At 33.3% G+C, this 23,455-nt stretch overlaps 1 protein-coding gene across 6 annotated transcripts in view; it reads right to left on the reverse strand.

The window, feature by feature from the left end:
• Positions 1-179: 179 nt before the first annotated feature.
• The window catches only part of LOC131660747 (myosin-15-like), a 28,955-nt gene continuing 5,679 nt past the window's right edge, over positions 180-23,455 (reverse strand). For 4 of the 6 annotated variants that reach the window (XM_058930054.1, XM_058930052.1, XM_058930055.1 and 1 more), the window contains 30 exons: positions 23,162-23,308; positions 22,962-23,063; positions 21,761-21,818; positions 21,533-21,634; positions 20,091-20,128; positions 19,878-20,004; positions 19,621-19,794; positions 19,365-19,496; positions 18,852-18,961; positions 16,091-16,151; positions 15,795-15,972; positions 15,290-15,495; positions 14,851-14,970; positions 14,661-14,759; positions 13,806-14,027; positions 13,150-13,289; positions 12,848-12,959; positions 11,850-11,897; positions 11,672-11,761; positions 8,866-9,036; positions 8,519-8,671; positions 6,277-6,453; positions 5,516-5,653; positions 2,829-2,899; positions 2,593-2,692; positions 2,383-2,439; positions 2,238-2,294; positions 1,695-1,775; positions 1,532-1,614; positions 180-854 (listed from right to left, as the gene is read on the reverse strand). In XM_058930054.1, the coding sequence (XP_058786037.1) occupies positions 734-854; positions 1,532-1,614; positions 1,695-1,775; positions 2,238-2,294; positions 2,383-2,439; positions 2,593-2,692; positions 2,829-2,899; positions 5,516-5,653; positions 6,277-6,453; positions 8,519-8,671; positions 8,866-9,036; positions 11,672-11,761; positions 11,850-11,897; positions 12,848-12,959; positions 13,150-13,289; positions 13,806-14,027; positions 14,661-14,759; positions 14,851-14,970; positions 15,290-15,495; positions 15,795-15,972; positions 16,091-16,151; positions 18,852-18,961; positions 19,365-19,496; positions 19,621-19,794; positions 19,878-20,004; positions 20,091-20,128; positions 21,533-21,634; positions 21,761-21,818; positions 22,962-23,063; positions 23,162-23,308 (3,475 nt within the window). In that variant the 3' untranslated portion in view covers positions 180-733. Of the gene's footprint in view, positions 855-1,531; positions 1,615-1,690; positions 1,776-2,237; positions 2,295-2,382; positions 2,440-2,592; positions 2,693-2,828; positions 2,900-5,515; positions 5,654-6,276; positions 6,454-8,518; positions 8,672-8,865; positions 9,037-11,671; positions 11,762-11,849; positions 11,898-12,847; positions 12,960-13,149; positions 13,290-13,805; positions 14,028-14,660; positions 14,760-14,850; positions 14,971-15,289; positions 15,496-15,794; positions 15,973-16,090; positions 16,152-18,851; positions 18,962-19,364; positions 19,497-19,620; positions 19,795-19,877; positions 20,005-20,090; positions 20,129-21,532; positions 21,635-21,760; positions 21,819-22,961; positions 23,064-23,161; positions 23,309-23,455 lie in introns of all 6 variants that reach the window. The other 2 variants (XM_058930057.1, XM_058930053.1) reach the window with 1 other exon arrangement.

A 23,455-nucleotide genomic window follows, 5' to 3' on the forward strand; every position in this document is an offset into this window, starting at 1 on the left:
GTCCTTGGCAAATTACTAGTAATGGTCTATCGACCACTGATGTCCTAATTCAATTTTGGACGACCAGTGTGGATAGTTATAATGCCAGAGTCAATGTCACAACCAAAAAAAGTGTGACTGGCTGTTTGTCATCTAATTGTGGACAATAAATTGTGATGCACAATTAAAAACAGAGACCATGTCCAAAGTCATCAAAGTTACATACTTCCAAGTTATCAAACAAAAAGTCACCGCAAGGCACCGCTGAAGGTTTGAAAAGTTGCAACAGTATATTTAGTTGAGAAATTTTGTAACTCAAATGAAAGAAATTCGTTATATACATCCATGAATAATACACTTAGTTTCTTTAGCCAAAGGCTGTCTGTTTTTGCAGTTGCATTCCTACAAATCATACAACTAAATGGCCAAGGATAGATACATTTACCTAAGATTAGCTGCATAATAATAGAAGCAGCGAGTGAATCTCCTAGACTGAGTAATCTATTTTTGGATAATTACAAATTGCTGGTTAAGCAATGTAAATATATAGGGGGGAAATAGAATAAACCCACGAGAACCATTTTTTCCATCTCCTTTGGTAATTAATATCTCGATTAGCATACGAAGTGGCGAGAGCAGCAAAATATGAGGACAAGCTGTCGACGTGAAGGGAAACATTTCTGGCTGGATTGAGTTGCCATATTTCTCATTGTAAATCAATGAGGGAAAAGATCTTGTAATTATAAATCCATTATTACTCATGCGAAACTAGAAACTGGGCACAAGGATATTCACACAAGAATGCTGGAAGCTCAATATCATCAGTATTCACAGCAGGGATAGCCATATCTATGTCTTCAGCAGAAAAAGGAATACTGCACCAAACGTTAATGTTTAAGACCAAGTCTTAGAGATGAAAGCAAATGTAAGCCCAATATACTATGTTCTAAGAAAAACTTTACGGTACATCCATAAAAAATCCTAAAAAATCCTACATGTATGTCAGTGGCAAAATCAAATCAAGCCACTAGATTTAGTTCTCTTTCAGAATCACATACAAAGAAAACGGTAGAAATTTATATTTAAAAAATGAAATCAACCTTGATTTAGGTTTTTTTTTTTAGTTTGGAACGAAAGGGAGGGAGGGACTTAGGGATAAAGGGAAGGAAAAGAAAGAGTAGCCTCCGACCTTGTATGAGGGTCTATTTTTCTTAATATGAACAAAACCTTATTTATGGGAGAACTCAAAAAATCCGTAGAAGAAAGACTTTGAAAGATTTAGAATAAATTTCAAAAAATTTCTGTTTATAATAATCTCAAACCAAAACGTAATAGTATTCGTTAGTGAATCATTCTCCTGTCATCCTCTCCGGAATAACTATTTAACTCTTCCAAACAAAGTGAAGGATTCCCCTTCCTCCCTTCCCCTCTAAAGCTCTCCCTTCCTTTCTCTCCTAACTTCCAAACAAAGCCTTAAAATATGGCAATCAAAATACTAATAATTTGCTAAAACTAAAAGAAACTGAAGAATCAAATGGGGGAAGAAGAGTACCTCATGTCGTCATCCATCAAGAACGAATTTGAGGCCAAACTCTGATTGTCTTTGCTCACAATTTCCCTCATTTCACCAACTACCTGTCCGTCAAATACAGTTAAAAACTAGATGGAAACCATCATCACAATAGTATTTTAATTAAATTTATTACATCACTTGCCTCGTTGGATACACTCTGGGTTCCATACTTGTCATCCCAATACATAGTACTAATTCGATAGATTTGCCTCACAGTTAATGCCTGTTAAAGAATTGAGGTAGAAACATGTAGAGGAAAAATACAGTCTCTTAGACAATATAAGAGAAAATACATAAGTGAAAAGACCACTACTGTGCCTAAGGACCAAAGATGCCACGATGCCACCCCCTCTCCCCAAATCTCAGTACAACAGTTCCTCCATTATTTTAAGTTAGGCACAAGAGGAACGATAAACGAAACTCCCGTAATTTAACAAATAGAGGAAATATATGTCTATCTAAATACTGACATTAACATACAGGTTTTATACCACAAACTTTCCCCACACAACTTGCAAAGAATTTTCACTGTGACCATGTTAAAAAGCCAAAAAAATAGTTCAATTTCTCAAGCATCTTCATGATACGGTGGACATTAAAATTATTTGACATGGGAAAGTTATTCTGTATAGATGTGTGATACAAATGATACTGCAACAGATTATATGAAACGATGATAACATACCGGACAAAGATCCTGCCTAATTTCTTCCAATGATTTCTTCCTCTTCTGATGTATTACCTGAATTATTCAAATAAGCAAAAGCATAAATATAAGATAGAGGTGTTAATTGAGATAATCAAAAGTACAGCTAAAGTATTGTTTATACCAGAAACCCAACAGCTTGTCTTATATAATTCAGCTCATGCCAGGATGTTCCTGCATACTACATTTCAGAATTACGTGGTTAAACAACTAAAGTCTATTCTCACATGGTGAGGTCAATTACATGGATCACGGCACATAACTTTATATTGCTAGAAGCACAATTAAAGCTTAAATAAAATCATGAATAGTAGCATTAGCAAGCTTAGCTTACCTCTTCATTTGCATTAACTATCCATTTCTCCAGTTCTGCAAGACCAGACTTTACATATTCACCATTTGAGAAAGTACAACATTCACGCCGCAAAAGAAGACTGAAAGAGATAATTGGAAGATTAAAATTATATAGAGAATTTTACTACATAGAATCAACTGAATAAACCAACAGGGGATGTTAAAGACTTGAGGCCACAAAAACCTTGTCTGATAATTTTGGGCTTTTACTTTTACCTGTTGAACAATGTCATATTGATGAAGGAAAAGACCTGTGTAACTAGCTTGCGGATGAAGAAGGATGGTATCTGAATATGCAGTTCCACGTAAGAAAAGATGAGGAAAAAAAGAAATTAGTTTTTGCAATGGACTGTACAAGTTTAGCCTACAGCTGATTTACATTTTTCTTAAGAAAACAAAGCTTTGTTACCAAAACTTTCAATAAGTAACACTACAACTGAAAATACAGGAAATCGTTGTATTATCATTGAGGCAACAGTCTCGTGACACCATCTTTTGAGGTAAATATTGAGAAATGGAGTTGAAGGATATCACAAAAGATGCGAACAGCCACTCTCAAAATATAATTTTTCCTAGAATAAAAATTATAAATAACCACTGTATGTGACACATCAATTACCCAATTTCATACAACTTTCCTTGACATGATATCACATTGAAGCCCAGTTTGTTTCAGCTTTAAAAAAATAGATTTTTTCTTTGTATTTTTTTAAATAGACTTCATAACACCGTTTTTTAAAATATTAAAAGCTTTTTAAAAGTTTCTTTGTAAATTTTTTTTACACAAAATTATGTAACACTATAAAAATCATTTTTAAAAAAAGTCAAAACAAACGAGGCCTGATTAGGATGAAGGGTATAATTTATTTTGTAATTTAGTGTTTAGATAAAGATGAGGTCAATATTAGAATTGACACCCCCTTCCTCACTCCAGTTAACTGGAACTTACACCTCTACCCTCTAGGTGACCCCTTGAACAGCGGAAGAGAATGGTTACAACCCAGACACTATATCTTTTTAACCCAGTTGCTACTACTTAGTTACTGGAAGCTGGCATCTTGCCTGAACTTGCAGTAGTGAAGCTTTAGTACTTTTTCAGCATCTAGCATGTTATCCAGAATTAGCAGGTTGGTCAACATTTGCAAATCCAATATGTATATATAGAAGATCCTTATGTGAGATATAACAATATATTAAAGGCTTGACCTAGGATATAGAATAATGGCTAATTAGAGTAGTTAAAGCTATGAAGCACAGACTCCGACACGGACACCGGGACACGACACGACACGGACACTCCGACACCGATAATGTTGAAAACATAGGACACCGACACAGCTATATATAAGCTAATATTTGAGTTTCATTTATCCATATATTGATCAAAATTAATGTCTGAAATTCTTTATTGATAACATTGTTTCAATACATGTCTAACTCTTTTAGATGTGTGTGAGATTTGTCCAAGCAAAGAAATAAAACAAATTTTTGTTTGAAATATTTGTCTTAGTTGTCGGAAATATGTGGTATGAATGTCATACGAGTGTCGGACACAGTGTCAAAGCAAAGAAAAAAACTATTTTTTTAGGGGACACTTGTCTGACTTTTCCGACACTTGTTTGACTTTTCCGACACGTGTCGTACGGGTGTCATACGAGTGTCGGACACCGACGCGTGTCGGACACTGCGACACGCCTACTCCTAGAGGTGTCCGTGCTTCATAGAGTTAAAGTAGTGAAGAGTTTTTATAGAAGTTAGCTGGTTAGCTAGGGTTGCTACAGGCTTATTTGTATTAAGACCATTTACAATGGGGGTGTTGAAAAAATTATTCAATAGTTGAATAGGTGCAATGAGGTGTTGAATAAAGAGTTGAAAGTGATGTGGATTAATATGTGTTGAAAACATTCAACATGTTAAATGAGAAAGTGTGGGCCCACATATATTACTTTGCAAAATTTTATTGGTTGTTGTGATTGTTTAAAATGGTGGGATTGGGTGTTGAATTTTATTAAACAAAACCATTGTAGTGAGTAAAAATTAAATGAGTGTTGAATTATTATGTGGAAGAAAGAGAAGATGATGTGGAGAATAAAAAGTGAAAAAAGAGGGTGTTGAATATGCAAACCATTGTACATAGCCTAGGAGGATACAATGAAGAGTTGTTCATTATTGAATATTGTAACCATTGTGAATAGAGTAGTGAATCTATTGTGAAAGGGGAAACCCTTGGAGAAATTTATCTCCTATTTGCTTCTCTCTTTTATTCTTTCTCAATCTGTCAATAACATAGTTCTTTCCTTTGAACTAAATTCCTTGGTTCCTAGGTATAAACTATGGATTTCCTAATCTTTTGAAAAAAGGAAGAAAAAAAAGTAAAAGCTGCCGCTTTATGAGAGTATTAAAAAAAGATGACCAGATGAAAACTACACAATTATTGATTGACAGAAGAGAACGACTACTGGCTCATGCAAGAAGCTGAAATTTCAAGGCAAAGTGCAATCAATGATACACTTTTGCATTTGATTGGAGTGTAACTTTTGCGACTTAAAGGAAATGTCAGTGAAATATCAGCTACTAGGGGCATAAGATTAGATTTGTTGCTTCTATTAGGTGTTAAAGTAGGTGGTTCTTTTCAGGGGCTTCCCTTAAAAATATGTTCAGAGATTGGTCGCTAATTTTTATTGTTTTTTCTACCTTGCTCTTGTTTTCTTTGTGATTGGGAGCTTCCCTTGTTATCCAGACTCTTTGCAGCTACTTTTTCTTTGTCTTAATTAATTTCTTCTTTTACATTGTAAAGAGCCGATTCCAGCCCAAGTATTATACAAGGAAATTTACCAATAAAAAGGAATGAACACCAATAAAGCAAAGTAACAATCAGGTGATTAAAACAATGAAGAACTTACATTATTCGCACATAATTGGTTCAAGAGTGAATTCAAAAAATTGATGATGTTGTCCCATTGGCCGCCAGGTGATTGTTGAGGAAGCCCCCCAGGAGATCTAGATGATTTTCCACTTTGTGCCCGCCCTGTCTTGGGTGCCTAACCAGTATCATAACAGAAGTTTCAATCTTTGTAAATTTCATTTAAAAACTGTGTGTGACCAAAGCTTAGACACCAGTATACAGGTACAGCAGTTTAGCTAAAAGGATCAATTGACACAATCATATTCTAAATTAAACAGTGTTTAGAAAAGGACACTTAAGGTAAAATAATAGAAAAGGGTCTTCGAGAGATCATCATTATTAGAATAATGAATATAAAATCAACAAATCTAATTACTTGGTAATTATTCTTTATATTATATTACACTATAATTTTATTTCATATCATATCAGTAATAGAAGAATGTAAATAGGGAAAATGTATAATGAACCCATTAAAAGACCAAAATTTCCAAAACACTGAAATCACAAACAAAAATAAGGTTATGGGTAAAAGGAAGGATTTCTTCTTCCTTTGAGGAGCTTAATTCCAGGATTATAGGATTATAGGGAATTCATTCCCTGTAATAGTTTCTTTTTTCTCATAAATAATACTTTTCTCTTCTCTCTTAAATTGGGTTCCTAACAAATATTGGCACCTTGACACACATAATGTGACTTGGAAATTTAGTCACAAATTACATGAATTCACAAAAATTAGCCAGGAGTAAGAAAGCCCACCTGAATACATAATGCCAGAAGTGGAGAAAGTTCCTTTTTCAAATTATCACGTATTAGGCCAAAAATCTTCTCTACACAAGCAGTTAGTTGTTGCTTAAATAGCATAGCTGGATATCTTGCCTCCACATGTGATATACCATCATTATATCCAATTAACTTCAATGGAGACTTCATTGCCTGGAAATGGCATCAAACTAAATAAAGAGGAAGATAAAGAAAGCAGGGACTGGGAGACCCGCGGGTCATTACTACTGAAATAACATGTAAAATCTGCATAAATGATAACAAAATTACACTTTGTTACACAAATTTATAAGATTTTTTCCCATCTTTTGAATCATGCTTTTACTCTCTTTTTTAATCGCTGTTTCTATCAATGCTTTGATTGGTAATTTTGTTAAAAGGCTTCTTACTTAGTGTCATTATTGTTGTGAACAAATGGTGGTATTTGTAATTATTAGGCATATATTTTGTAATTGTGTGTAATCTTTTTATCAAGCCCATTAATCAGGCTCGTTAGCCATAGCATAGTCTACATGAGCATATTAGCAGTATGTTTACACAATTAATATATTTACTTAGAAATATTTTTCTACACTTACTCAAATAATAAAAAATTAGACAGCAACTGATTGCGCCAAACCTAGAAAACTGAGTATAAATAATTAAATAATACAAAAGGTGCTGTTATTCATATATTGTCTCAAATAATCAGTAATAAAAATATAAAATTGAAAAAATATATATGCTCTTGTCCACTTAGTTCATCATTGAGCTTTTCTCTAGGCAGCAATAACAATTTGTGTAATTTGCAAAAGCTTGTTAATAGAGAAACCTTTGGGCAAAACCAATTTATTATTATAATTTCAAAATTCAGATGTGTCAAGAATGTTGTAATCATTATTGGCCTTCAACATTTGGAGATAATATAAAAGTGCAAACATATAATTGGATCACTTGTTCTGCAATGAATTGGTATTTAAAGAAGTGCTTTCGCACCTCTACACCATCCATTTTCGTCATAACAGCGTTGACCATTGATTGTCTAATAACTTTATCAACCTATACACTAATAATTTTTGTCTCAATCCGTTTATTTTGTCTTGCTTCAAAGATTTGTTTAGAAAACAGTAAAAACAATAAACAGTTGTTTGTTGTACAAATATTTTAAAGGAAAAGAAAAAAGTGAAATAGATGACATTTTTATTGTAACTATACAAGGGGGAAAAGGGGGAAAACAAATTTGGCTTTCTCAGACCACACAGATTGTTACTCTCCCTTTCTAGCATAGTCAACCTCAAACTTCTATATTCCCTATATCTAATACCACATAAAAAAAAATAAAAAATAAAAGTCCTTTATTTGCAAGTTGCAACAGTTTATCTGACTAACACTTTGGGTTTACTATGAATGAAGGAAGTGTGTTACAATAGCATGTTATCTATTAAGCTCTTTGGTGCACTTGCACTGATCTAGTGGCAGGCCCATGTTGCAACAACAGTGGGCCCTGATCTAATTGCCCCCTCAGTTTTAAGAAATACTACATAATACCTTGGTTTTATTTATAGATATTTTGCCCCCAATTTAAGTATTGAACCCAATGATTGCCCCTGTTTTTATATATTGTGAATTCCACCTTACCCTTTTTTTTATTAAGTAAATTAAAGTATTCTTATTTTTATATTATAAGTTTTTCTTCATGTGCATAATAATAAAAATAATTATTAGTATTTTTTAAACAGATTGCCTCCACTACTTCAGGAGCATGGCTCCACCATTTCCTGGATCAAAACTCTCCCTTCAACCATTCTTCTTCCTTGCTTAAAGGATACTGTATCCAGTACCTTTTTCTGGCAAAAATTCTTGAGTAAGATTTCTTTTCTCAAAACAATAATTTGCTCATGAAAATTTACTAGCCAAAATATTGTATATTTTTTCCATTGAAACTGAAATAAAACTAAGAAGAAAATAAACTTGAGTCAATTTGAAATTTTAAAGCTATCTATCTGATATTGTGCTAATGAAACAATACAAAAAAAAAAACTCGGCCTCAAATTTCAAGTCAAAATTTCAACTTTCATACTAGGTAGTGTTTATCATTATTACCTAGGAAGTTACAACACTCAATTTAACAACTATAATGCAAATGCTTAGACTGAGTCAACAACTATCACAGTGAAGCAAAAAAATTCCTAATGCTAAGTTATAAAATCTAACATCAATATTCAGGAGTATAACTTACATGCCCCATCCGGCTGGTCAATCCAGATGATCCAGCATAACGTTGACCAGTGGTATTTAAGAAACCATTTGAACGGACATTTCTCTGTAAAAGGCACACAAGTGCGGAGGTATTGGACAACCAATATGGCAAGACAGTGTCATCATCTCTAACCTGAAGCAGATACCAATAAAACAAATAAATCTCAAAAATTATAAGAGCATCCTAAAATTTAGATAGAGTACAGCACTAAAAAAGAACAACTGTTTCCTATGCCAAAACACTTTCATAATCAAATTCTAAGTAGAAGAAAAAGAGCATAATAGAATAAAAAAGGATGGTGTGAAAAATAGGAGCAAATCACTTACTTTTATGACTTCATTAATTCCATCAATTATGAAATCAAATATGGCTGTGCGCTCAGACTCAAATGCATGCCAATGAAGAAGACATTTGTATATGATACTAGCTGCCACAGGTTTACTTTTTTTGAAACCCAGATCCTCTTTAATACACCTAGTGAGGAATGCATAGTTATCCTGGAAAACATAGGGCAACTGTTAGCCAATTGAGACCGACAAAAAATCATTTTGTATTATTAGATCATTAATAATGTGTACCATATCTGACTACCTAAACAAGATACTAACCAAATCAATCCCTAAAGGTAATATATTAGAGTCAAATAAATAAGGAAATTAAGAAAGAAAATAATAAATACACACGAGTCTGTCAAATCCTGAATAATATTTGAAACATAATTCTTAACACACCCACAAGCTGAAGCATATACACTACAAGCAACCCAAGGAACCTAAAAAGATCTTATGAAGATATCATCAAGCTGATTCCTGGAATAAACATATATTTTGAGGATGTTAGAGAAAGTTTTTCTCTAAAGATGTGACAAAAACGAATTCTCCATGTTTAGTATAAGATTTGATTGGAGGAGATATAAAAAGATTTGGTATTCACACACTTATTCCAAAGGATCAACATCACAAATGTTGTCATGGTTGTTAACATAAAGTTAAAATCTATGGATCATATCAGTGGCTTTTATTCCCGTTGGCAATTATTCCGATAGCGACTCTTTTCCTACAAATGAATCATATTAGTGGTGTCTTCTTTTCCTATTGATGGTTATTGTGATGGTGACCTAGGTTGTTTATGTCTCGCGCCAACCCAGCTCCCAGGCGCACATGTCTCATCTTCATCCTAGATACACTAGCTGTCAACAGGCTTAATGTTAGCAAATGCTATGCATTTGTAACTCACATTTTATTAATAAGGATAAATGAAAATGCTATTAATTATTAATTAGGATGATAAACTGCTAAGTGTGTATACCTTAGTTGCAGATTTTTGGGCTGAGGATCAGTGCTATTAATTAGGATATGGCAGTTAAAGATATATTGGAGAAAATATATCTTGTGTTTCTTATACCCTTGTCCAAGTTTCTCAATATTTATTTTTTCTTGGGGTTATTCACTTTTCAATCCAGATTTCCATATTGTGTTTCCAATGTTTTCGGAGTCAATGTCCGAAAGCAAAACATGATGTTTTCATGGTTTGCCTTTATGGCAAAGACTATTCATCTTGGGAACTCCAATTCTGTTTTATATGTCAAAGGAAAAGATTTGTGGGATTATGTTGACGACACAACACCTGCCCCTAACAAAGACAAAGATAAGGTTAAACATGTCAAACGGAAAGTCAAAGATGCTTAAAGCATGTCATGGATCATCAGTTATGTTAATCCCAATGTTATTCGGAACCTTCCACCACACAAGATTGCAGCAACAATGTGGTCTTGAAGAAAATTTATAGCAAGAACAATGCAGTCTGAAGATTCCAACTTGAGCCCGACATAGCTAATTTTAAACAAGACAGCCTCTTTATATCTGATCTTTACCCTCAACTCATGAATCTTTGTGATGAATATATTGATATAGTTTTTTGAAATCTGAGTATCGATGACCTAAGTACAAGCAGTTCATGATACCACTAAACGACATCATTTTCCTATGAAATTAAGATCAATTTCCTAGTAAGTAAGCTTGAGGGAGAATCTTACAATGTATGAAATATCTCATAATATCTTTGATAATATGTTGGTGCTCTTATTTCATCTTCTAGGATCAAGTTCTAATCTGAGTGTCTTAGAAGACCTCCTAAGATTAGATGTCATATTGCTCTGTTTTTTTAAATTAATTAATAACCAAATAATACACTACAATATTAACATGTATTATATTTTTTTGGCACACATCACAGGACCTATGAAACATGAGAAACATCTGGAACACACCTTGAATGTGGGACCCACAAACTGTAAGCGGTCCCAACAGAACCACAAAGGTGAGTCTACCAGAACCTACACCGACCACATTAGATGTCTGGAGGATGGCGCTGGACAGTAGCAGAAACATGTGTGATGGCGCGCGTGAGATAGCGGTATACAGAGGCACTTCAGAGACTGAACTACTCCGGAGAATCTGATAGAGGGATCGTAGTATTGTCAAATGCGGCTTTTGAAGTTTTTCTGAAGGCAATAAACTTAAATCCTTAACTATTTCGGGACTAACGAAAGTGTCTATTGGACATCCAACACCCAGAGTGAAAAATAAACTACTGTTAGCCTTGACGGTGGTTGAACTCAAAGACAAAAGAACTATGATTTCAAACCTTGTTCAAAACAAAAACTACTAATATATTTCCAATTATTAGGGAACTCCACGTGGAGAGAAAGGAATCAAACCAAGCTCTAGATACCAACTTAGAATTGTGGTTAGGTTTAACACATCCTTACAAAACTGCCATGTAAGTTTGAAGATTGCCTTTACTTATAAACATATAATGAGACCATATTCTTTTCTATGTGAGACTTTTAACAGTTTTTATCAAGATTTATTTCCTGATTTCCCAGTTTATTTAAAATTGAGAGTCTTATGTCCTTGTAAAAGGGAGTAGTGTTCAGTATGTTGTATCAAGTTAGTTATTATCATTAATATTCCAAGTCTCAATTCTCTCGTGTATTTATCTAAATCCTACAAGTTCAACATAAAGATGAAAATTAACAAACAAACAAACAAAATTGGCAGTAATCTAAACACAGCAGAATGTCAAAAACTAAAAGTGTAGGGTTTAGAATAAGTGAAACAAGGGTGATGCCTGGTGCCTTTCTGCTGTTAATTTAGATCGACGAGAATCTGACAAGCCACGTGTAAAAGAGGGCATAAGTTTCGTGGGTGTAGGTGATTCCTGCAACAAATTATAGCAAATGAAAAATCGTTATAGTTACATTTAATTCCAATTTTCAACATAGGAAGCCAAGGAGAAAGCATCTTACATATACTGGGTTTTGCTCAGTGTTGAGGGCTATTGTCCTTGAGAATTTCTGCTTCAGAGAGAATAATAAATAAATTAAACATGTTTTTTAGTAATAAAACTAAATATATTGCTATGCAATAACTTTGATGTTTTCACCTCACCAAAAGCTTATTAATATATATCAGCTATTTGGGAATTTGGAGCACTAAGATACAAATTACTACCAAAATTATCAATCCCAGATAGCGGAGCAGAGTACGGCCGACCCCAAAAATGGGACAGCGGAATAGCGGATAGCGGAATAACCGCTATTTGACTATTTTTTAGACTAATCATATGAATAAACTATAAAACATATATTTAATGTAAAACCAAACAAATAAAAGAGGAAGAAGAGGAAGAGTTATTAAATGACTAGTATTTAAAATAAATGACTAGTATTTAAAATAAATGACTAGTATGTAAAATCAAATAAGATTTTTTTTTTTTATTTTAAGGGTAAATCTGAATTTTCGTGTTCAAAACAGTTCAAACCCGCTCGGGCCGGGAAGCGCCCCACTACCCGCTAAACATTAAATAGCGGAGGGTCACAGCTCTGGGCCACTATCCCGGGATAGCGCCGCTATCGATAACTCTTATTACTATCTCCTTTTTTTACTATAAGTAGTTTTGACATTTTCAAACGTATTAAGAAATATAATTGTTGTTGTATAAAAAAGAGAAATTAAAAGGGAGTTTACAAAATTATCCTCCATTAATGGTATAAAAATATAAATTTAAAGAATTGATAGAAAAGAGGATAATAAATGTTTAAGGGTATATTAGAAAAATAACATTAATGATTTATTGGTATTGATTAAAATATTGGTATTGTAAAACGACTCATAATTTAGTACAAAGTATTTTTATAGGCGACTTATAATAAAAAAAAAAGGAGGGAGTAATAAGGAATAATGCAAAATAAAGTTTTAATAAACATTTGTTGAAGAGAATGTCAATATGCAAGAGGAAACTTACTTCTGATGATGACTTTGTAAAACTAGGACGATTACTCTTAGGAGATACAGTTAAGGCTTTCTGGCGAAGCACTTGATTTTCATTCTCCAAACTCAATAGCTTTTCTTCAAGACTACATAAAAAATACATGTAGAAAAATTGGCAATAACAAACAAAAACACTGTATTTAAGAAAATCAAAGCATGTGAACCATCAAATTTATAACAGTTCAAGAAGATGCAGTACAATCGGAAAAGACAAACGTAGCTGGCACTGAGAAATTAAATCTATTTATAAAATAGAACTGAGCAGAAAAAATGTACCTTTTCATATTTTGTGCAAGTTGAGAACTCTTCTGTTCAAACTCCCTCATTTTCTGAATTGTTTCATTATGGTCTTTTTGAGCATTCACAAGCTCGTGCTCCAAAGCTGTGCTCTTCTTTTCCAAGGCATCCATAGAAGCCTATAAATGTCAAACAAGAAATATAACACACCTCTATTTTAATAGAGGAAACAAGCAAACATGAACCTGACGTAGGGAACGATAAACATCTTCAAACATAAATTTCTTCTGATGCAACACTAACAAGTTTCCAAGCATGTCATATGTATGTTATAAATTATCTGTCGAATATTCTCAGGCCATGTATAACAGATCATGCCATTTAGTCTCTCTACCAACAACCTCATATGCAACTTCTCTAGCATATCCTATACACCCACAACCACACTTTATTGTTTTCAAATTATATAACATGATTCTGCATAAATATAATTTCATAAAATTTAAAGGATAAGTTCTTGTACACAAACAATTTCAAGATCGAGAATAAGTTTAGAAAGTAGAACTTTAGATTTTAAACCACAAAGAACAAAAATCCCACCTTGTAATTTTCATGACAAAATTAGTTGAAATTTATAAACCATCAAATTTAAACTAACTCGTAGAAACACAGCCATTCAGCATTACTCAAAGTACCTTCATCAGAGCATTTTCCTTTCGCACTTCGTTCATTACAACTAGCTCTCTTTCTAAAGCAGATTTTTCCTTTTCTGATAGTTGCAATTGATTTTGCAAAATTGCATTCTTATTCGACTCATTGATAGTTGCCAATTTAGCTCCATCTAATTCACAATTGAGAGCTTCCAATGCCTTCTGAAACTTGGAAATCTCAACTTGCTTAGCCTCTTCATTAGACACCTGAAAACAATGCAGAATACATTATAACAAGTTCCATGAGTCTTACCTGCATAAATCAAACTATTAATTTTGTAACATAATAAAAAAGAACTGATGGGTATGTTGGCCCTCTGTTCTAAAACTTAAAAGTATAACCAATAACTACAGCAATATATGAAAATCATGCATGAGGACAATTATTTGTATGAGAAGTTGTATTTTAATTAGAAAGAAGGAACGCCAGAAATCCTCAGAACATAAAGAAACAAAATCTAGACAAATAATAGTCATGCAAAAATAGTCTGCGATAAATCTGTCCAATCTTTTTGCATATCTGAAATACCGGTCTCCTGAAATAGATCATGTACTGACTAGCGAAGAGTATAACTCTAACCCAAACAATTTGTATGGGTAAAAGATTCAACCTTGAAAATATGAGCATACCTTCCAAAAATAAACCACAGCATAGCATTAGGACAATCTTTTACTTATGAGATTAAGATTGTATTATCAATATGTTTAGCATAAGCATTATTACATAACACGAGCTTTCATACCAACACCAACAGTTTATAATTTAAATCATTTAAATTCCAAAAAAAATAAAGTCATGGAATCAGCGTGAGAGAAACTCGTAATATTTTGAAGCAATACCCTTAATTTTTTTTCAAGATGCAAACGCCATGTGAGCTCTTCCAATTGTTTCTCAAGTTTAGTCTTGGCTAAACGCAAGGCACCGGCTTCACTAGCCTCCTGGAATAGGGAATTAAAAATGAAAATAAGTTAGAACAACTATTGATGCATTTCCCCCTTTCAAAATAAGAGAAAGGTAAAAAGACCATACTTGTTTAAGTCTACGAAGCTGTTTTTTTGCTTGTTTACAGCGCCAAAGGCATTGTATTGCCACAATTGAAAATTGATGTTGTTTGAAAGCAGACCGAACCTTGCACATCCTCCAATACGCCTATATGTGAATGTTCCATTTATGATAAAATAACATCAGAATCCACCATATCAACCAGAAATGTGAAGCAATTTAAAGTGATGTATAATTTATCATGTCCTACAAGAAAGCATGCGTGAGAAATGAAACTTAAAAAACTTAGACTTGAAAGTTTCACATGATCAATCATAATTGCACTCCAATGCATAAGATTTCAAAGCACTATCCACCATAAGTAAAATAAATAAATTTATTAAAATGATGACGATGAAGAGGTCATTGCTTCGACATTCTAAAGGTCACACCAAAAACATAATACATTCGTTTCGTGATAAAACACCTGAATAATAGTAGCAGCTTTGTGTTCTTTTCTATGCAAAAATCTTTGGCGAGTTGTGAAACCGCGAACATTTGATTGTATGATGATAGCAGAAGAGTACAGTGTCATGTAAACACGCCTCGTCAGACCCATACGAATATATTTCTGAATGGAGATAGCTGCTGCATTCTCCCGCTTAAAAGCATATATCCTCCTTGCAAGGCATCCTGGAAAAACAAGAACCGATAAAGACCAGACAATCACTGGTCGAAGTGGAGACTCCAACATTTTACATGTGATATATCTATGGTAATATGTATAACTGAATTCAAAAGGTTCTGAAAAGGCTTTACAGCCAAAAGTACAAATCAAGTACTATCCAAAGCAGAAAAGAAGCTATGTATTGTCATATTCCTGACAAAAGAATCTCAAAGGAGATGAAGTGCTACCAAAATATATTTATTGATAACAAGTTTTAAAAAGCAAATTATGGAGAATTATATTATTAAACATCAACAACACTGACCCCTGCAGCATGCTTGAAGAGAAACTGCAGCAACTCGAGTTGAGATGAAATCTCTGTGAGCAATAAATGTATGCAGCCGACGCTGAATACATTTTGCAGCATTGTCCAAAACTTCAGCTCGCCTAGAGTCTAAAATACCGATTTGACCAGCCCTGAGAAACACTTTAGTCCTACCCAGCTGAATAGTAAGAAGATAAATTATAAATATAACTATCATGAAGCAATTTGTACTATCATATTCCAAATTTGTTCAGGAACAGCAGCTGCACCGCACACATGGCTCATATGAAACACACCTGGAAATTCTCAAGTTTTAGCTTTTGCAATATTTTCTGGGTTGTAGCTCTATCATCATAACTGTCAACAAAAATGTTTGAATCAACATTAATGAGAACTGAAAGCGCTGAGCTATTTATTATACAGTAAATAAGAAGCTAGTATTGTTGTACTGACATCATTGTAAGTAAGATGCAGATACAGTTAATTCAAGATAATGCAACTCATGCTACAAGAAAAAAAATAAACTAACTAGAACATTTTCCTTTAGTAAATGAAAAGGAAAATTGCATTTCAAATAAGCAGATGTAAAGCCTACTTACTTTGGATCTTTCTCTCTTGGCTCAGCAAAATCAAACCACCAATCAGATTGCAAGAATCCTAATCAATAGCCCAATATATTATGACTAGATCAAGATAGCTATTTCAACTAGATAATAGGAGAGCTGCCCCATTAACTTGCCCAATTAACTCTTAGAATTTGAGTTAGGATTAACACAACTCTTATAAAACTGGTTTGTAAGGTGAAGCCTATTCCGTCTTATAAAATCCTTTCCAGGATCCAATAAGGGGTTCTTACCATACACACTCACACTTGGGACTGGACATTCGAAGTGCAACCCAATATTGGGTGACCCAATGGAATTTGGATGGGTTATCATACCATCTTTGAAATTTGGTTGATCCTAACTCAACCCTCACAAAACCATTTTATAAGGTGAGGATTGCCTCCTCTTATAAAAATTATTTTCAGACTTTACTTCATCCAAATATGAGACTCTTAACAACTCTTATAACTACTTTTGGTTTTTTTATAACAACCAAATGAACAGGCTAGTGTAGTAAACCAGGATAGTGTGGAGTGTGGACTGTAGAGACTGTATCCCTAAACCCACAGAGATACTCGTACAGTTCCTCCGACTTGAGAACTTGACTTAACAACCCTTAACAAAAAACAATATTTATTCTTTAATGTACATAATTACATAGTGTTATAGACTTCACAATATTTTGATGACCTATGTGTAATGTAAACCTTGGTCAAATTACAACTGGCTCAAACTTGGTCAAGCCTTAGAGCCTTCAATCTCACCCTATTGTTGCTAAACTTTCATAAACATTAATCAATCAAACAACAACAACAACAATCAAGTCTTATCCCACTAAGTGAGGTCGGCTATATTGATCAATTTTCGCCTTAATATTCTATTCATGACTAGGAATGTTCATGCTACAGTATTCCCAAAAAAACTAAACCGAACTGAACTGAACCATAGTAAAAATTCACTCGAACTGAACCGAACCGTTTCAACTTACTAAGAACCAAAATTATTGGTTTGGTATACCGTTATGAAATTCCGAACCGTACCGAACTGTTAGAAGACAATTTTCCCAAACCGAACTGTTTATCAAAGAACTGAACCGTTAAGTTATTTTTCAATTTTTAAAAAAGAAAATATTTAACTTGTTTTAAGCATTTTTAGTTTTTAGTTTTTGTTCGATTCGAGTTCAGTTTCAATTACAGTTCGGTTCTAGAACTGTTTGTGCATAATGGTTTGGTTCACTAACCAAACATAACGGTTTAGTTATTTTAACTCCAGTTGGGTTCAGTTCTTGGATTTTTTTAAACAGCCCTATTCATGACCATGCTTCTATTCAAATAGTTAATCTTGAGATTTGTCTTAATAACATCTCTTATAGTCTTTCTAGATCTTCCTCTTGTTGTTTGACTTCTCTCCATGTAATCTACTCTCCTTACCACTGAATCTACAGGTTTTCTCTCTACATGTTCAAACCACCGAAGTCTATTTTCCACCATCTTCTACGTTAATCAATTCATAAAAGGCCAACTACTTTTACCACTGGATAATGTGTTTCAGGATTTAAAATCATGATCCTAAGAATATTAAGAACATTATTTGTGGGAGCATTATTACCAAAAATCGTATTCCTATCGACGTGTTTGATAAGTAATGTAGTTACCCAAGAATATATTTAAATGATGCGAGTGTGAGAAGTTATGGTGGGTTATCTCTTATTTCCATAGAAATGAAAGATTACTACTCTTTGTAATTGAAATAAAAAAATGTGAAAAGTAGGTGTAAATTATATTCCAAATAATAAAAAGTTCTCGGGCATAATTTAGTAAGATAAGGTGGGAATTTTTTATTCCCGAGATTACATTCCTAGGAATAAGTTTGCAACCCATAAACCCCTATATAGTTGATTTAGGTTATACTTAAATGGATCAAAAGAGGCAACTATGTTCCTTCATAAACTATGTCTAAAGACAAACTATTTGATAAACATCAATCCCATAAAAATTACAGATGCATCGATACAATTTACCAAAACAAACAATAAAATTGTGTCATATTAGAGGGCGCTTGTTTCAAGAATTCAAAAAAAAAAAATATTCAGGAATAACTTCCTTGGAATATAAAGATGGAAATTTAATTCCCAAGTATTTTCTTAAAAAATGTTTGGCACATAATTTGATATTCTTAAGAAAATTGTTATACTTTTTCCAAAAAAGAATATGTAAAATTTCATGGGAATGCACTTTCCCACCTCATATGGGAATAAATCCATGGGATATACTAATTATTAGAAGTTATTTTATTCTTGTGAGCCTTTATGTCCAGGAATAACTTTTTCTCAAACTTATAACAAACATGTGTAAAGTCATTTTCTAACCATGTATTCCTAGGAACGTGATCTTAGACTTGAAACAAACACCTCCTTAGAGGGTTAAACTGTTTATAGTTTTAGTATATTCACCTTCCATCTGAAAACTCAGGAGTTATTAATCCAAAGCGATCTACAAACTCTGAGTAAGTCCTTCGAGTTGGGTAACCTGCCAGACTTATCCGAACCGCCTCAAGTACACCCTAAATAAAATTTAGTCCAGGCAAATAAATGTTCAATAAAAATGTGAAACTGCTAGAGAGAATATCTCGGTGACAAACATGATATTTATGTCCAAATTGCTTACAAGGAAACTGAATAAACCCCACAGCATGTTTGTAAACATGTTGGTCAGACCATATCAATTTTTATATTCAAAAAATAAAGAAATTAACAACAGGAAATTTAAACCCATAAATCAAATTTTGAAAGTCATTAGAAAAATCCTTCAAATTACTTCATCAAATGGTAAAACCATGAAAATAACATACTATTTGGAAAGTAATTAGCAAGAAAACAGTCAAGGAAACAACTAATAATAACTGATAAATGAAGTCGTTCAGAGAATGATAACAGTAAAGGAGCTAAAATATCTAAATTACTGACCCCGCAACGTAATTGGTGTAAGACACTTGTGTTCTCAAACTTTTGTGGTAAATTCAAGGAATTTGGCTTGACGCATCGAATGTAATGAGGCTCTGTTGTCTTGAGTGTTTCCATAAGTGCTTGAAGTTGTTGCTGTGGTGCCCATCCAACAAAGACAAGAAACAGAAAATATCAGCACTGTGAATTCTTATTCTTTAATCTCTTATTTAGATTATCTTAATTTCAATAACAACAAAAAGGTAATAGAAATGTACACCTTAAATCTGGAAGCCACAGAAGAAAACTTGTAGGATGACCTTGAAGATTCCTCCGGTAAAGAAGGAAAAAGACCAGACACAAAAGAGCATTTTGAAGACGATAATACATTACAATGCTCTAGAACTACATAATCACGATTTTTGTCTAGAAATGTGTCTGTATGGTATGTGACCTGCATAAAAATATTGGAAGATATTACATTATGAGATAGATATACTTTGCCAAACAAGAGGAAGTACGGCAACACAAAATCACCTTTCCAGCATAATGAGAAACAGTAAAATCTGTTTCTGAAAACTTCTCCTTTCCAAACCTAGTGTGGCACAAGAAGTGCTTAAACAACTTGGTTGAGAATGTTTCATGCGTCGATTTTGGAAACATGCTGAAAGAAGATAAATTCAGGACTGAATATAATTTGCATGAGTGCAATGTATAAACACACCATTTCACAAAGCAAATAAATTGTACCAAGCTTCATCTAACAGGGCAATGATACCAATGGGCTTCTGCAAAAAGAATGCAACGAGAAACCAATAAGAAACTTAAATCCATAGGGAAAAAAAAAAGCAACATCCTCTTTAGTATGATGCAAAGTTGCAAACTCAGAACTTCACTTCCAAACGAAGCTACGTGATATTATTTTTGAAATGATATTGGTCGAGTAAACTCTAAATATGCATGTTTTACTAGATTATTGTTTATAATTTGAAAGAACCCAATCCAATACTTATCCAAAGCCCAACATTTCGAGGAAGTCATATAAGTTGAGAGTAATTGAAACAGTGGAGTGGATATAAATAACAAAATAAGACAAAGATTCTATGCTGTTTATCTCAGATAGTGTCACGTAGCTCTGACCCCCTAAAATGCTATAGTGGTATAGCTGATAGCGGGATAGCCGCTATTGTAAAGACTAAAAGTAAGTGTGCAAAGTAAACATAAATACGCAAAAACAGAGATGAAAAAACTTAAACAGAACTGAAGTAAAACTTAAACAGAGAAGAAAAAATTAACAGAACTGAAGTAAAAGCAGGAAGAACATATTGTTTGGAAACAAAAACAAACAGAATGAAGAATATAACAATTGTTTGTGAGCAAAAACATAATAGACTGAAGAATTTAATACTACTCCGTAACAATTTATAGGCAAAAAATCAATATTTCACACTTAATAAGAAAGTTTAAATTTGCGTGTCTTTTTTGAAGTATGTTTTATGGGAAAGATGTAAAAACAGTTTTGATTGGTTGTTGTTTATGAAAAAATGAGAGAGAAACCAAATTAAATGCAATTTGCATTTAATTTTACCTTGGAAAAGATGTATTTTTAAGAAAAAAATTCTTAAATGAAATAGAATTGATTTTTTTGCTTATAATTCGTTACAAGAAAAATGCATGTTTTTTGCTTATAAACCGTTACGAAGGAAGTATTATTCTTTAAAGGGTCCGAATTGACATTTAAACCCTTAAAAAAAAAACAGGTTTAAAAAGGGGTTGTGAGGAATTCACCCGGAAACCCTAATAGCGGCTGTGCTAGCTGTTAGGGGCTGCAATAGCGATCGTTACAAATGCTGTTGTTGACAGAGGCTCGGGGGCAAAAAGTGTTGAACCAAACTCTACCACCGCTATATTATTCTGATATAGCACAGTATTGACAACTTAGCAAACTTTTTGATGCTTTGTTGTATGGCTAAGCAGTTACCATTCTGATTTATATCCTCCTTTTTCAATTTAAGTAGTCGTGACCTACTGTAATACATTGCCTAAAACTCATAATTTGCTGACAATGCTTCAGCCAACAATCCAAGTACATATATTCTAATACGCATAAAACAAGCAATCTGTATGAAATGCATAATGGAAACATGAATTTAGAAAACCTCTAACTAAAGAAGAAATTAAGTAAGAATAACCTTTTCAATTAAATCTAAAACATCTTGGTTGTCTATAAATTCAATGTAACTCCATTTAATTTCTTCTTTACTATACTCCGCTTGCTCCATCTTGAATACATGCTGCAAAAATGACAAGAGACAAAGAAGCTATAAGATGACGAAGTGAAAACAATATCAACATTCAGATCAAAACACCAAGGAACTAACTTGGTGAAAGCGATTAACATATATAACATAATTACATACCTCATTAAAGTGTTGTTGAAGCTTTTCATTTGCAAAATTGATGCAGAATTGCTCAAAACTGTTGAAGAAAATGTTTCCGAGTTGAGAAAGGAAATTACCCTAACATAGTTACCAGTTTAAAATTACAACCACCAAAGCTTTTCCTCACTTAGTGAGGTCAGCTACATATATCAAACAGCATCACATCAGCTATCATAAACCAAGCTTAATGACATAGCATTTAAATCTATATCCTTCTTCATGTTTTGATCCACAAGTTTCCTCAGTCTTCCTTACAAGGCTTACAAGTCTTCTCCACACATACCCAAACCACAGCCACCTAATACATTTTTTGCAAAATAAGTGTTACCCCAATTTTCTCTCATGCACTCATTCCGAATGATATATTGTTATGTGAACACTGATGACTCATCCATTATAATATTCGCACTTCTCTAAGACTTCAATACTAAATTTATTTTCTTGTTGGCACTTTACGGCCAAGCTAAGCATTATATAATAACATAGCAGGTGTTATAGTTATGAACTAAGATTTTACACTAAGCTTGAGAGGCGATTTACATCACATTACACCTAAAGTACTTCTTTACTTCATACACCTTGTTTGAATCCTAAAATTGACATCTCCCTAAATATTCTCATCATTTTCTATGATGGATCCTAGGACCTCAAACTGTGTGACCAGTGATATGGTTGTATGATCCAATTTTTTGCCTCTAAGCTACAACTAGTGGCTTCCTACCAAACATACATAGTTAGATTCCATTACCCCTCTACTAATTCAAAATAAAAGGGGTTATAAGGTTGGCTTAGTGATTGAGGTGGGGAAGTAAAGTAGTGTAGTGATGAGGACATTGAGGATTCTATCACCACCCACAGCATAACACTAATATATATTAACATACTAGCATTTGTATTTTAAAAAGTTCAAAATAACAGCAACAGATTAATAAAATCTAATAATAGAATACAGAAAAATCTAAAAATAGTATTAATCAAGTGTCTGAGTGCTGTTTTTTTCAATTACTGAAAGTACTATAACTTACACAAACACCAGAGAAATGGAAAGTAGAAATACATGCCAAACCCAAGCACCATGATATTCTAATATGTCAAATACACAGCTAAGTCAACAGTCCACATAACCAAAATTAAATTCCTTCTCCAAGGGGAAAAAAGTATGTATTTGAAAACATCTTACCTGTTATCCTTAAAAGACTCAAACCCATATATATCCAATATTCCAATTTGCATCCTGGAATTGATATCTTGCCCAACCGCTTTATTAATCTTATCAACAAGCCTGGTAGAACAACAAAAAACAAACAGAATTCTCACCCCAATTTGTGCATCATAAAAATAATATTAAGTTCAATAATTTGACATTGATAATGAGCATACCAATCAAACAAACGGGCATAGACGGTTTTCGCCAAAACATCCCTGCCAGCAACAGCGGCATTACAATCAAGAGCTTTGACAATATTTCCTTCGCGGGTTTGTATTGAACGAGTACATAATGTTGCTTGCAGTAGGTTCAGATCACACCTAAAGAGAGAAAAATAGTAGCCACTCAATTAGGTTTACTAGAGGATGAAAACTTTTGTGAAATTATGATCAGTCATTAAAATTTAAGGAGAAAAAAACAAACATCCAAGGCAATTAAGTATTTTTATCATCAGTACAACCATATAA

The sequence above is a fragment of the Vicia villosa genome, linkage group LG3 (genome assembly GCF_029867415.1).
Source record: "Vicia villosa cultivar HV-30 ecotype Madison, WI linkage group LG3, Vvil1.0, whole genome shotgun sequence".
Classification (NCBI taxonomy): domain Eukaryota; kingdom Viridiplantae; phylum Streptophyta; class Magnoliopsida; order Fabales; family Fabaceae; genus Vicia; species Vicia villosa.